The following is a 15,468-nucleotide window of genomic DNA, read 5'->3' as shown; positions in this document are numbered from 1 at the left end:
GAGAAGTATCGGTTATTGATTTGAGTTCTAGTCTGTTTTTAAAGGATATTTTTCGGTTTTATCGTCACAGTCTCTTGTTTCACTTTGTTGTAACTCTATCCAACTGTGTTACAGGTTTGTAGATTAACTAAAATTAGTGTCCATTTTTACGAGTTGAAACTAGGGTCTGCGCCTTTAATATCACTGAGTTGAGTCCTATTTTAACTATAGAAATTTAAATTAATGATGAATATTTACAGGTGCAGCACTTTGACAACATCCACAGTGCACACCCTTCAGGCTGTTGTAAAGCACTTCTCAGGCAATGGCAAGCAGGACATGGCTCAGATTATGGTGGCTCGAATTATCTCTGTGGCTGCAGAATCTGCTAGTAATCTGGATGGTAAGACAATTTTCTCTTTTTTTTTCTTTTTTTTACATAACATTCTTTTAATTGTTTCTATTTTTAAATACTTTTATGAAACTTTAAAAAAAAAATTGTTTCCATGAAACCAAATACTGTATATGAAACAAAATAATTCTCCAGCAATAAGATTTCAACATAATAACTCTCCTGCAGTTAAGAAAATGTCTACGGCAAGAAACATGCTGTGTGTGTGTGTGTGTGTGTGTGTGTGTGTGTGTGGGGGGGGTAATCCAATATAATCCACAGCATTAACAAAATGCTCTGGAGAACTCCATAGCAAATCTACACGGCATTGCAGGGGTTGGCAATAACATTTCAATAAAATAATTATTCAGCAATAACATTTTAACAGACTATTTCAAGAAATGGTAATAATATAAATTTGTGATACTTATTATTCAATTATTTTTTATATTTGTTGATCAGTTAAGCTTGAATAAATATAATGGGTGCTGAGTGCTAAATTAAATGCTTTTATTAGTACATGTATGCATTATTGAAAGGTCACTTTTATGAACTAAAGGTTGCAAATGGAAGATATATTTATTGTCTGATTGCAGTGGCTTCAAGATTTTGTGTTCAGATGTACATTTTGTGTTCATTTCTCAGAAACAATAACTTACTGAATAAAGAATCATTCACAACTGCATACATGTAGCACTATGCCAGGTATTAGCATATCAGGTCAAAGTTCATAGTGTCATACCTGTTGTTGGTGAGATGCTTCACAGGATGTCATTCATTCAATGTAATTTCATCAATGTACAAGGCACTATGCAATATGTATGTAGTGCCACAAAAATTAGTATGACTATTTTTGTATTGAACTTGGGTAGTCAAAGATGCTTTCTGTTATGTCTAAAATGAGTAATATGGTTTCTATTGCATCTAAAATGAGCAATATGGTTTCTTTTATGTCTAACATGAGAGAATATGGTTTCATGTGCTTTTTATTAACTTTCACTATGAAAGTGCATTTGTGGTGAATCTCTTTAAATGTTGCATAGAGTAGTTTCATCAACATATTATGTTGATTTCTAGGTATGCTCCTTACAAACATAAATATTTTGTGATGACTGATATAATGAGAGCTGCCCATGATACACTTCCTGGTTGGATTTCTTTAAATCCAGCCATTACAAATGAGCTTTGTTACATTCTCACTGATTTCATTTATTGCTGTAGCATTGCTATATAAACTATACAGGTGTGAGCAGTTTCCATACAGTACTCCTATAAATTAATTTTACAGGTGGTCTTGGCCCCCTCTCTGTTCTTGTCACCACCTTGACCTTTACACCAGATGTTGAAGGTTCAGAGTTCAAGGACATGATGAAGGCAGTGTTGAATCAGCTGATGACTTGGAGACAAGAAGATGATGAACTCATGCTCTTTGCAAGGTCAGTCAGTCATGTATTTTGCACAACCAGAAATCCTGTTACATTATTTCTTATTGTATAACTCATTGTTTGTTTACTTGAATTATAAATAACTATGTTTTGCTAATGTGACAAACCAGTGAATGTTAGAGAAGAGGTGAATGTTTAATAGACAGCAATGTTTATAAGTAGATACTATTCTTAAAATGTATAATTTATACTGACGAATTGTAGTGTTAACTGATTGGTCATTCAGATAAAGTAGAAGTTGAATAACCACTTGCTCTCACCCAGAGCGAATTTTAACAACTTAATCGGTAGATGTAAAACCACTACACGCCCTTCTTTCTCACTAACCACTAACAATTAACAACTAACCCACTGTCCTGGACAGACAGCCCAGATAGCTGAGGTGTGTGCCCAGGACAGCATGCTTGAACCTTAATTGGATATAAGAGTGAAAATAAATTGAAATGAAAATGAATAACCAATAGAGATCAATCACTAGGGACTTCCTCGGTGTATGCTTTTAAAACAATAAATTAAATTTTTAATTTTAAACTTATATTAATATTTGGTTCATTGTGTAATTCACAAAATGTGTAATGTTCACCACTTTTGTTTTAGTGACCTGTCTGAAGCAGCTGTTCCAAAATTGTCATTAAACACTGAGGTGATGAGATTTGTGAAACTGATTTTGTCACAAGTACCTAGAAATTTGTCGTCAAGTGAATGGGACTTCATCATGTGTAGCACTGTCGCTTGGATACAGGTAAATAAAATAAAGATGTGTAACAAATCCGCTGTTTATTTTTGATTAGCAGCAAACTCTGGTTTCATTACTGTCAGTAATGCTCCCAGATCAAACAGGAGAAGCTTAAGTCATCAAATAGACTAGGGGCGAGACATAGCCCAGTGGTACAGCGCTCAATCGATACGCAGTCAGTGTGGGATCGATGCCTGGCAGTAATGCTCCCAGATCAAACAGGAGAAGCTTAAGTCATCAAATAGACTAGGGGCGAGACATAGCCCAGTGGTACAGCGCTCAATCGATACGCAGTCAGTGTGGGATCGATGCCTGGCAGTAATGCTCCCAGATCAAACAGGAGAAGCTTAAGTCATCAAATAGACTAGGGGCGAGACATAGCCCAGTGGTACAGCGCTCAATCGATACGCAGTCAGTGTGGGATCGATGCCTGGCAGTAATGCTCCCGGATCAAACAGGAGAAGCTTAAGTCATCAAATAGACTAGGGGCGAGACATAGCCCAGTGGTACAGCGCTCAATCGATACGCAGTCAGTGTGGGATCGATGCCTGGCAGTAATGCTCCCGGATCAAACAGGAGAAGCTTAAGTCATCAAATAGACTAGGGGCGAGACATAGCCCAGTGGTACAGTGCTCAATCGATACGCAGTCAGTGTGGGATCGATGCCTGTCAGTAATGCTCCCGGATCAAACAGGAGAAGCTTAAGTCATCAAATAGACTAGGGGCGAGACATAGCCCAGTGGTACAGCGCTCAATCGATACGCAGTCAGTGTGGGATCGATGCCTGGCAGTAATGCTCCCGGATCAAACAGGAGAAGCTTAAGTCATCAAATAGACTAGGGGCGAGACATAGCCCAGTGGTACAGTGCTCAATCGATACGCAGTCAGTGTGGGATCGATGCCTGTCAGTAATGCTCCCGGATCAAACAGGAGAAGCTTAAGTCATCAAATAGACTAGGGGCGAGACATAGCCCAGTGGTACAGCGCTCAATCGATACGCAGTCAGTGTGGGATCGATGCCTGGCAGTAATGCTCCCGGATCAAACAGGAGAAGCTTAAGTCATCAAATAGACTAGGGGCGAGACATAGCCCAGTGGTACAGTGCTCAATCGATACGCAGTCAGTGTGGGATCGATGCCTGTCAGTAATGCTCCCGGATCAAACAGGAGAAGCTTAAGTCATCAAATAGACTAGGGGCGAGACATAGCCCAGTGGTACAGCGCTCAATCGATACGCAGTCAGTGTGGGATCGATGCCTGGCAGTAATGCTCCCGGATCAAACAGGAGAAGCTTAAGTCATCAAATAGACTAGGGGCGAGACATAGCCCAGTGGTACAGTGCTCAATCGATACGCAGTCAGTGTGGGATCGATGCCTGTCAGTAATGCTCCCGGATCAAACAGGAGAAGCTTAAGTCATCAAATAGACTAGGGGCGAGACATAGCCCAGTGGTACAGCGCTCAATCGATACGCAGTCAGTGTGGGATCAATGCCTGTCAGTGGGCCCTTTGAGCTATTTCTCGTTCCAGCCAGTGCACCACGACTGGTATATCAAAGGCTGTGGTATGTACTACCCTGTCTGTGGGATTGTGCATATAAAAGATCCCTTGCTGCTAATCGAAAAGAGTATCCCATGAAGTGGAGACAGCAGGTTTCCTCTTTCAATATCTGTGTGGTTCTTAACCATATGTCTGATGCCATATAACCGTAAATAAAATGTGTTGAGTGCGTCATTAAATAAAACATTTCTATCTATCTATCTATCAAATAGACTACACCTTTTTGTTTAATTAACAGCAAGCATGATTTAAAATGCTATTTTTCATCAGTTGAAAACATACCACTACCTTTGTTACTATTCACCAGGCAAGGAGCACTGGTTGCCTGCTGAGGTGTATTCATTTTCTAATCTTTTATACTCGTTTGGACTCTTTGTAGTGTTTTAGTTACTATAATTAACGTATAGCTAATTATTTTAATAAAACAATATAATATGCATGAGAGAAGAAATGCTTTGTATTCTGTAAAAGGTGCTAGTGATAAATTTACATATTATTTTCAGAGTATTAATGGAAGCAAGAAACACCTCCTATCGTCTCTCCCAGTGATGTCGTTTGCTGTCAGTGCCTGTGATCTCCTGGCCACCGTTGTAAGCTGTCTGCACAGTGAGGTACTCGAGAATCCATCGGCATTTCCAGAGGACTTGCTTACAGAATGGCAGGAGTTTTTCAGTGGAGGGGCGTACAGTGCTCTGCTGCCCTTGTATGTTAAACTAGCAGGTTGGTACCTCCATTTTTTTTCTCTATTTTGATTTTAGATAAAAACATAATGTTATGGTATAATACTGCTACAATTAATCATATGTATACAATACATATTTATAATTAGTTTACATTCTTCAAAAATATTTTTTTGTAAATGGGTCACTTTTTAATTCTAAAAATTGGAATAGTTGGAATCCCAATGAGTAAAGCAGAATTCTGTTCTAACTGGATTCCGATAATTCCCGATCTGGAGTAGGTGTGAGCAGAAGTGGTGTGGATGTTAGTATTTGCCTGTGTACCCAGTATATGCTGTTTTTGCAGTGCCCTAAAAACAACAGTGGAGATATTGTCATCAACCAACATAGGGCTTCTGTTCCAATTTTGTTTGATTGATGGAACATTAATAATAGTTCTCACTGATTTCCGACTGCCCAATCGAGCACTGCCAGTAACTTATAGGACAATCAAATGAAATTTTCATAAGCATAAGTATTGTCAGGGGTGCAGAAATAGAACATGTTTATCTAGCCCACCAGACAAGAACCAACTGAAATTTACTAGCCTGCCAGAATTTCTAGTCTATAGAGCTATACATTATTAACAATATTATATTGTTAATGCAGTGTCTTCACTTCAAACGGAATATATAAATATATTGATAAAACATTATTAATAACACTTGGTAAGTGATCAACATCACGTGTCAAACAAGATCAAAAAGATAAATAGACTGTCGGGCTGGTAGTTGCATTTTTTAAATTTACAGTAAGAATTTTTACTCGCATTTGGCGAGTGGGCAGCCTTTCTTCAGCCCTGATTGTTTAACACTCATACAAAATATTTAACCTTAACCATTCATCATAGCAGTTTTCTAAATTGGCAGATTTTGATCATGTTTTAAAGGAATTATTCTAGTGTTATTTCTATATATCTTTAAAATGTTATTTTCTCATACAGGAGCATACAAGCATTCAGCAGCAGCAGGTCTGGAGTCGGTGTGGCTGTGTTCTGTGGGGTTGGCCGTATCTCACTGTCCAAAACAACAGATTCTTGGCCACCAGCTGTCCCCGTACTTCATTGCCGGAGAATCATCTCCCTTGCCAGATACTCTTCAAACCTTGATTAACCATTTTGGTCCAATGTTATTGTTTGCTGATAAATCTGTGCAGGTCACATCATTTTGGATACTTAATAGGTAATTTTTCCTTTCGTTTTTGTTATTTGAGATAATTCTACATATATATTTTAAGACAATTTGAAATAAATATTTAGACCATTCTTTTAGTTATGAAAGTATTTGAAAAGCTTATAAATTTACAGTAACACATGCAGATATAATGTTTAATATTATCAATAATCTTTTTTAAGATAGAAAATGAATCATCTGTGTGCTTGGGAGATAATTCTCTTAATACTCTCTTATTATAAATATTTCAACCCACTTAACGATGTATAATTTTTTCGTACTCTGTTTATTACAGCATAATGTCTGAGCTACCTCAGTATGAACAAGAGTACAAAGATGACTTTGAACCAGAAACAAAAGAGGAAGTGTCACGGTAAAATACTGTCTGGTTCCAATAGTTGGCTCGTTTGATGCATAGTCGATTTAGGATCAATCCCTCATTGGGCTATTTCTCGTTCCTGCCAGTGCACCACAACTGGTATAACAAAGGCTGTGGTATGTACTATCCTGTCTGTGGGATGGTGCATATAAAAGATCCCTTGCAGCTAATCGAAAAGAGTAGCCTATGAAATGGTGACAGCGGGTTTCCTCTCTAAATCTGTGTTGTCCGTAACCTGACACCATATAACCATAAATAAAATGTGTTGAGTGCATCATTAAATAAAACATTTCCTTCCTTCCAAAAGTTGATCAAATATAGTTTACTGGCAAAAAGATTAGTTTAGTTCTTTGTAGGTATATCTCACTTGACAAAAGTGTCAGATTAAAATAAATCGTGTAACATATTTGGATATAGTTACAATAGAGTAAATCAAGAGTCTGTGATGTTGAAATGGAAAAATTCCCTTTAAATTAATAGATCTAAAATTAATGTACTTCAACCAAGTCTGCTAATTAACACACACATTGATCTTTTAAAGTTAGTTTTAAAAACATAGCACTGATTTGAAGTTAAATTCATATTCAAACCCTTTCCCATTGATTTAAAATCATTTTTCTCCACAGATGCCCACCGTCTTGCATCATGAAAGTGATAGAAGATGGGGACGCTGCGCTGGACATTGTGTTGGCCGACGTTGGGGTACAGGACTGTGTTTTGTTGGAGCCGAAGACGGACGAGTTTCAATACACGCTGGGATATCTTCTAGCGTGGAGGTTACTGCTCCGATTCTTCAAAAGCTCATCACCAGAGGTACACTCTACAATGATCCACTAAAGCAAAGTTTATTTTGATTTTTAGTCCCCTACCGGTCCAACCGGAAGGGACTATAGGTTTCATCTCTGTCCTTTCTGTCTGTCTGTCTGTTCATCCGTCTGACCCACATGTTTTCCAGATTTTTTTTCAGAAGGTCTTGAGATATTAACCTGAAATTTTGTATATAGCTTTATCTTTTTTTTTCTTTTTTATATGATCCATGATCACAATTTACAATGTCAAGGTTAAAGCAAAGTTAATTATAACTGTCTAACTATGATATGTCATTGAAAAATAGTAATATTATGCTTATACAAATAATGAGAGTAGATTTATGCTTAATGCCAAACAAACTGCATACCCTTATAGACCACAATTGACTTTATACAGTGAAACCTCTCAAAACCGGAATTCCCTCAAAACCAGACGTTTTTCATGGTCCTTTTTTAAATATATGTGCAGAAGAGAACCTCTGTAAACTGGTGTCCGGTTTAGAGGAGTTTCACTGTATCTTAAATTCATACTCTGCATGCATCAGCTCAAATTCTGTATTATTGATGTGTTAAATTATTATAATGCTAAATGTTCTGATAAAAATAATCCTTTTTTTTTCCATTTTATATTTTGATTATTATTATACGACTCGGATTGCTAAATGTAAATTGGTTATAGTTCATTTCATGTGTGTTTGTGCTTAATGGTGAGTCAACATATTAAGCTTTATGCTACAGTGACCTCTTTTCCTTATAATATATCCCTTTTTTTTCTTTCCTTTTTTTTTCTGTATCCAGCTAAGAGCACAGTATGCTGTATACTTCAAGAAAATACAATTAGTGCCTCGTCTGCTTGATCACCTGTTCAGGTTAATATCGGACAAGCCACAAAGTGTGTACTTTGAATCGACTGAAGACTTAGTGGCGTCAGGTGAGTAATGGAGTGACATTTCATCATATGTATTTTTATAATCCATTGAAGGCGAGATATCACTGGCACAATCATTTGCGATATCTCCTTCGATATTCTCCTAGGAGATATAGCTTCTTTTTGTTATGTCACTGTGTATGTTTCAGCGCTAAACCTATCATTAGTGATGTCATGCCACTGTTGTTCTGCTAGTTAACGAGTCTACCACTGCCAAATATAGTGACATTCAACCCACATTACTGATACTGTTTACAATTGTCGCAAATGAAAAGAAAAATAATGGATGATAAAAAGAATACCCCCCTCATGTCTTGTGATATCATAATTTATCAGCACTCATGCTGATAAATTATGATATCACAAGACACAAGAGGAGTATCCTCTATATATACCCTGTTATATACGGGTGGAAGTGTACCACATGACTGACTGCCTACCTGTCTGTGTACATGACGGCATTCTCTGGGTATCTTCATCATACCCAGCCCACAACAATAAACCCAGAAATAGGTTGCAAATATTCACTGAAGCATAATTATTATTATAGAATAATTTTTTGTTTCTTAATAATTATTTCTTCACTTCCAGAATATTACAATTATATATATATATATTAAGTTCATTCTGAAACCTGACAGAATTGATTTATTTGCAGCCTATTGTAAATTAGCGTAATAACTATTTCTGCTGTGTTATGTTGTAAATAAAACATTTACAATAATACTGCATTGTATTTGATAAAATTATGGACATAGGTCCGGTTCACTTCCCCCGCTCTTCTTGATGTATCATCCCAAGACGATAATTTTTGTTTGCCTAAAAACATTACTTATAAGTTAAACATTCTTAACCCATCTAAAAACAAATATATAAAATGTTTAATAAAAGTCAATAATAATAATAAAGACAAAGAGAACAAGGAATGGTTAACATTATTATTATTTAAAAAAAAAAAAAAAAATTAAATTTGGTTATTTATTGTTATTATTATTTTATTTTCAATGATAGTTCAATATTAATTAAAAACAGTTCACAGAGTTCAGTGGTAACCGGGTAGGTTACAGTCTTTCTCCACCCACATCTTTGTTACCGTGACCTTGACCTCCCTAGGCTCTCCACCCATCTGCGTTGCCTTTTCTCACATCAAGGGCCGGTCCACTTTGTAACATTTTCAGGTACTTCGAGCAGTATGAGCTTTTATGTGTTGCCCTGGTCGACAATGGTTGTGAAAGTAGCTTGTGTCTTTGTGTCTCCCAGTTGTATATAGGTGGGGGAGTAACCCCCTTCAATCAATTTCTGTTCTGTGGGAAACCGTTACAAGTCCACAGAGCACCTATCACTCTCTGACGTTCCTGTAGAGGTTTTAATTGGCAGGTCGAAAACTGGGGTGGGGCTGTCTGCAATGACTTGGATCCCGTTCCCTCTGCGACCTATACTGGCTTCTCAGTGATCTGATCCCTGCTCGTGGGGGAGTTCGTCTCTTGGGTGATCGGTTCCGGTCTCTAGGGGATCGGGTCTGACTTCTTGGTGATCGGTTCTGGACTCTAGGAGATCGGATCTCACTTCTTGGTGATCGATTCCAGACTCTCAGGATATTGGGTCTGACTTCCTGGTGATCGATTCCAGACTGTATGAGATCGGGTCTGACTTCTTGGTGATCGATTCCGGGCTCTAGGAGATTGGATCTGACTTCTTGGTGATCGATTCCGGACTCTAGGAGATCAGGCCTGACTTCTTGGTGATCAGTTCCCGGGATTGGCATTTGTTTGATGAATGGGTCCTCTGATATGGTGAACAGCTTCGTCCCCTGCGTGTCACTTCCCTTCTGATGTCGGGACTGCACCTCGATATGTGATCATCATGTGTATGCACAGTAGCGGCATGCCTCTGTTGTAAGTCTCATGCTCATTTGGTGATATAGTCACAATCCGGACAACGAAATTTAAGACCTAGGATGTTGCTCATGTTGTTTGTTTCTTTCGAGACGTTTCCAGCCAAATGAGGCTTAACACAAGGTGCTTCTTGTTTTATAGCTCCCAACATCACGTGATACAGCAGATTTAGGCTGACATTTTTAGCATGACGTCATTTGAAGATTTCCTACTGCATCATCTCGATTCCCCCCTAAATTCACAGAAGTTTAGATGTGTGTCGTATAGTCATTTTTGCCATTGTAAATTCTGTCTCAAATGTTTTATAGCTAATTTGTGTACAGTATGGGTGCTCGTATCTTCCTTCCACAGGTTTTCCTTTTTGCACACTGGTTTCAGGATGAACACCAGTCTCTTAGAAAAAACGTCTGACTTTAGCTGTGGTTTTGGTCCACCCTAGATGACCTCCAGTTGGTCCTTCATGGTACTGGGTCAAAATATTGTTTTCACTATTATAACATTGCGAATCATTTCTTGCCAAGAATTTTCACTCACGTTCTGTAAATATGCTATAATTAAAATGTGTTTATATTATTGAAAAACAAGAAACAGTTTGTCGAGTTGCTATCAAAACCACCATTCACTAGTGGAGAATTACAAATATCTCGTTTAGACTTTTATTTAAAATGTTGACCTGTAAGTCTTTCTTTTTTTTTTTAGACCAGCCTTCGAGCAATGATATTCAGCGCTTGGTGTGTATGGTTTACCGCCAGAGTCTGGAAACTTTACCAGCCCTTGTCCGACAGTGGTGGATCGACCAGGACAGAAAAACATCACTTTATATTGACAAGTAGGTACATTTATTCAGTTGTAATCTTGTATTAACAGAGGTAAATGTTCCTCAGTGGTAGACCTTTTGTATGAGATTCTGTGTACATTTATAAAATGGCAACTACAATCTGAATGTTTCAGTCGATTAACTAAGATTATTGAAGGAAGGAAGGAAGGAAATGTTTTATTTAATGACGCACTGGACACATTTTATTTACAGTTATATGGCGTCGGACATATGGTTAAGGACCACACAGATATTGAGAGAGGAAACCCACTGTAACCACATCATGGGCTACTCTTTTTGATTAACAGCAAGGGATCTTTTATATGCACCATCACACAGGCAGGATAGCACATACCACGGCCTTTGATATATTTGATATACCAGTAGTGGTGCACTGGCTGGAACAATAAATAGCCCAATGGGCCCACCGACAGGGATCGATCCCTTACCGACTGTGCATCAAGCGAGCACTTTACCACTGGGCTAGTCCCGCCCCTAAGATTATTGAATTAATCCTTGATATGTTACAATTGGTTTTTAAGGGGAGGCTTTCTAAATCCATAGAGCATAATATTGAAGAGATTTTTGTAACATTGCCTGAGTTTTATGAGTAACATTTGTTTGTGTTTGTAATTGCAGATTCACAAAGACCCATGTAAGTCCATTGCTGAGCTCTTCAGAAATTTCTTCTGTGCAAGTTACAGACAGCAACCTTGATGGAATCACAGTGAGTTTTGTCTCTTCATTATCTTATGTAGCATGTTGAAGTCTCTTCTGATGTGGTAAAACCTGGAATTGTAGATATAAAGAGCCACTTTAATAATTGTAAATAACTTTCAGAAAAGTTAAAATACTTAGCAGTGTTTATGTTGAATTATTTGTTCCACTAACTTGTTATGATTTTACTGATAATGATTTAAATTTGGGTTTATTGCCATAAATATACCATGCATGCCACATTTATAGATATATTTTGTACCATTTACATTTGCTTAGAAATAACCAGGACAATTGAGGGAATTTTTTATGACAAATAATAAAGTTTAAAAAGTTTGTTTTGTTTAATAACACCACTAGAGCACATGGTTTATTGGCATTTAATAATTCAAACATATTGTCTCAGAGAAAACCTGATATGTTTTCATTAGCAGCGCATGCACTTTCCGTCAGACAGGACAGCACATACCACAGCCTTTGATCAGTTGTGGAGCACTGGTTGGGATGGGAGAAATCCCAATCAAAGAATGGGCGCACTGTGAAGCAAATTTTGAAAAAGCTAGATGTTTTAGATTACTCAGAAGCAAGAGACGGGTTTTTTAATGCAAAAATTGTGAAATTGGCACATCTTGAATATATATAGTTTTTAAAAAGTGTCATATACTGTTTGTTTGCTTGCTGTTTAAAAATTGCACCTCTTAAAATCTTTATTCCAGATCAAAGGACGGCCATCGACAAGAGAAGTTGTTGCAAGATATGTAATGGCTGAGGTGACAATAGAAGTTGTGATCTCTCTGCCTGAAAACTACCCACTAGGCAACATATCTGTTATCAGTAACAAGAGAGTGGGCGTGTCACAGGCACAGTGGGACAAGTGGCTTCTACATCTCAACATATTTCTGCAGCATCAGGTTTGTACACGGGAATGATATGATGCAGACGGTATGACCATGGCCATACCACTTTTTAAAGAGGTATAGCATGGCCATTCCACTTTTTTTTATTTTGTGGGTTATATTTGTTGTAGCTCAAGTCACCTCTAGCCCTCCCCTACAACATATCAATAAGGGGTAGACTCGAGCCATATTTGTTGTATCTGTGAAAATTTCCGTCACAGGTTGATTTGAAAGGAGAGTGGCAACCTCAAACCATACCACAATTTTTTTACACTGTGCTGCTCCTGCTTTATATATTGAAATATATGTTGTTACATGTTTCTTGCCTGAAGGTTCAAAATAAGATCATAATCTGACAAGAAATTATAACTAAATTACTATAATATTAACTTACTGTAAATCATGAAATTAATGCGTCATGATATTATTGCGTCCGTACATGAGTGAACAAAAATGCGTATTTTTATTAATGCGTCGGGCAAAAGTCCACATCACATAAAAACCACAGTTGTGTTCTTATTATATTGTTTGGGCTTCATCGTTCATGTTAAAAGAAGTCAGTAGTTGTTTTGACAGCTACTACATAATCTGAAGCTAATCGCATGGTGGGTCGACCAGGAAGCCCTAATTACTTAAAGTAGTGTAATTAGTATAACTACACCTTATTGTTAAGGGTATGCCTCACACTTTTGTGTGGTGATTGCTTCTAATTAATCCACCAGTAGGAATAAAAGGTAAACGGGTCGCTTTTGCAGGGCACAATATTTCACGCGAACGCAGACGTATTATTCTAACAAAATGTTTTAGACTGATTTTATACACTTGATGCGCAGCACAGGAATAGACGTTAACAAATGCGATATATTGCAACAGTGACAACTTGCGACCAGTCTAACTTAAAATGCCATGTATAGAGTCGAGCCAAATGGTTTGAAGAAATATGCACGGATTGTTGGTTGCGGTTATATAATTTTCTACTGTTTCATTTTTAAAGGAATATATTTAGTAATAAAATTTGTTGATGATAATTTTACAAATGTTCAAAACAGTTTAAATGTATACAGTAATCCAGAAGTTTAAGAAAATTTGAAAAATACTCACATCGCAAAATGAACTTTTTTGTATTGGGAATGAGACTAAACAAAATGCGTCAAGTTATTATTGCGTCGATGTGTTCGCCGCATTTTTCGCATTAATTACTTGCTCGCATTAATTTCATGATTTACAGTATTCAAAAAGCTGTAAAAGTTAGTTTGGTGTAATAATTAGAATTATATGGGGGTGGGCAGGATCTGGGCCTGTGCTTATAAAACTTAAAATCTAGACTTTAATAAAGTCCAGACTTTAACGTAATGCTATTTGAATGGCATTGCTATGACGTTGAAGTCTGGACTTTATTAAAGTCTAGACTTTAAGGTTTATAAGCACGGGGCCTGGCTCAGTTTAATTAGAATAATATGTGGAGTGTTTGGGGGGTGTCCGATCTTAGTGGCAGTGTTGTGGGTTGATAGATCAGTTTCCTTTGAACTCATTGGATTATTTCACATTTCATCCAGTGCTCCATTACTGGTGTATTAAATGCAGCGATGTAGGGGTTTTTTTCCCCAGAAGGGCACATAATAGATACTTTGTTGCCTATAATTTATATCAAATAGCCTTTATGGTGGCCATGTATTTCTGTTGTTATATAATCTAGATCAAGGTTTGTTGGGGGTGTTTTTTAAATCAGAAGCTATGATAAACAGTTTCCAAAGATTAACTAACCCTAAGTCTGTCAGTTGGACTGGTTGTTGAATAAGTGACAAGTGACAAATGATTCCAAAATGCTAAGGATAACCAATTACTACCACACTGATGAGCTGTATAATATGTCTGTGTTTTGTTTCAGAATGGGACAATCCTGGAAGGTGTCAAGCTGTGGAAGAACAACATTGACAAGAGGTTTGAGGGAGTTGACGACTGTATGATCTGCTACTCCGTCCTCCACGGCACAAACTTCCAGCTTCCAAAACTCATGTGCAAAACATGCAAGAAGAAATTCCATTCCACGTGTTTGGTGAGTCAGTTCTGTAGACTAATACATGGTCTTTAATTGAATAACATTTTCAGTGCTTAAATAATAAAGGAAGTGGATACAGGTTTGCCATCTTACTAGGCTCTTGGGATGTAATATTAATGGTGACAATTACATAATTATAATAATATAGTAATGTGTACATATACGTAAAATAAACTTTGGTGTCATTATTTGTTTTGGTAATATTTTTAAACCTATTTTGTCAGAAATGATAAAAGATTTAACATATGAATATTCTGTAATGAAAAGAAACAAGTTTCATTTTGTCAAATACCTTTTTATTTACAACTATATTACTTCGTGATTAGCAGTTTACAATGAACTTATTATTACTTAAAATGCATATAAAGTGATGTATTTATTCCATGTTAATAAGTAAGAACACTTGAATTTAACTTCAGTAGTTAATTATATGTATTCATTTGATAAAAGAGTAAAGAAGTTCATGGGTACTGATGACAGTTTGATTTATAAAATTGTCCTTTTGACGTACATGCATTGTGTGTGATTAAACAAGTGGACACCAGCCCAAACTCAACCTGTGTTTTGTTTTAACAATCTCTTCCTAGCCTCGACTAATTTTTACTGTACAATCTCTTCTAGATCCTCGACTATGGTTCAGCACTGTTAACAATCGCTTCTAGATCCTTCGACTACTGTTAACAATCGTTTCTAGATTTCGACTACTGTTAACAATCGCTTCTAGATCCTCGACTACTGTTACATCAAACAATCGCTGTCCTAGATCCTGACTATACTGTTAACAATCGCTTCTATTCGACTAGTTAACAATCGCTTCGATCCTCGACTACTGTTAACAATCTCTTCTAGATTTCTCCTCGACTACTGTTAACAATCTCTTCTAGATCCTCGACCTCGACTACAATGTCCTAGATCCTCGACAAATACTGTTGAATCGCTTGCTAGATCCTCGACTAAATCTCTTCTAG

General features: G+C 37.1%; 1 protein-coding gene across 1 annotated transcript in view; it reads left to right on the top strand.

Moving 5' to 3' along the window:
- The window catches only part of LOC121369950 (E3 ubiquitin-protein ligase listerin-like), a 46,257-nt gene extending 30,789 nt beyond the window's left edge, over positions 1 to 15,468 (top strand). Inside the window, exons 18-30 of the mRNA XM_041495033.1 lie at positions 240 to 382; positions 1,659 to 1,806; positions 2,413 to 2,557; positions 4,613 to 4,829; positions 5,772 to 6,009; positions 6,296 to 6,373; positions 7,006 to 7,192; positions 7,987 to 8,119; positions 10,711 to 10,840; positions 11,468 to 11,555; positions 12,262 to 12,456; positions 14,330 to 14,497; positions 15,385 to 15,468. Of these exons, the coding sequence (XP_041350967.1) occupies positions 240 to 382; positions 1,659 to 1,806; positions 2,413 to 2,557; positions 4,613 to 4,829; positions 5,772 to 6,009; positions 6,296 to 6,373; positions 7,006 to 7,192; positions 7,987 to 8,119; positions 10,711 to 10,840; positions 11,468 to 11,555; positions 12,262 to 12,456; positions 14,330 to 14,497; positions 15,385 to 15,468 (1,954 nt within the window). The remainder of the gene's footprint in view (positions 1 to 239; positions 383 to 1,658; positions 1,807 to 2,412; positions 2,558 to 4,612; positions 4,830 to 5,771; positions 6,010 to 6,295; positions 6,374 to 7,005; positions 7,193 to 7,986; positions 8,120 to 10,710; positions 10,841 to 11,467; positions 11,556 to 12,261; positions 12,457 to 14,329; positions 14,498 to 15,384) is intronic.

Source organism: Gigantopelta aegis, chromosome 4, assembly GCF_016097555.1.
Source record: "Gigantopelta aegis isolate Gae_Host chromosome 4, Gae_host_genome, whole genome shotgun sequence".
Lineage (NCBI taxonomy): Eukaryota > Metazoa > Mollusca > Gastropoda > Neomphalida > Peltospiridae > Gigantopelta > Gigantopelta aegis.
Note: the sequence above shows the minus strand (reverse complement) of the source record. Positions and strands in the feature narration are given on the sequence as shown.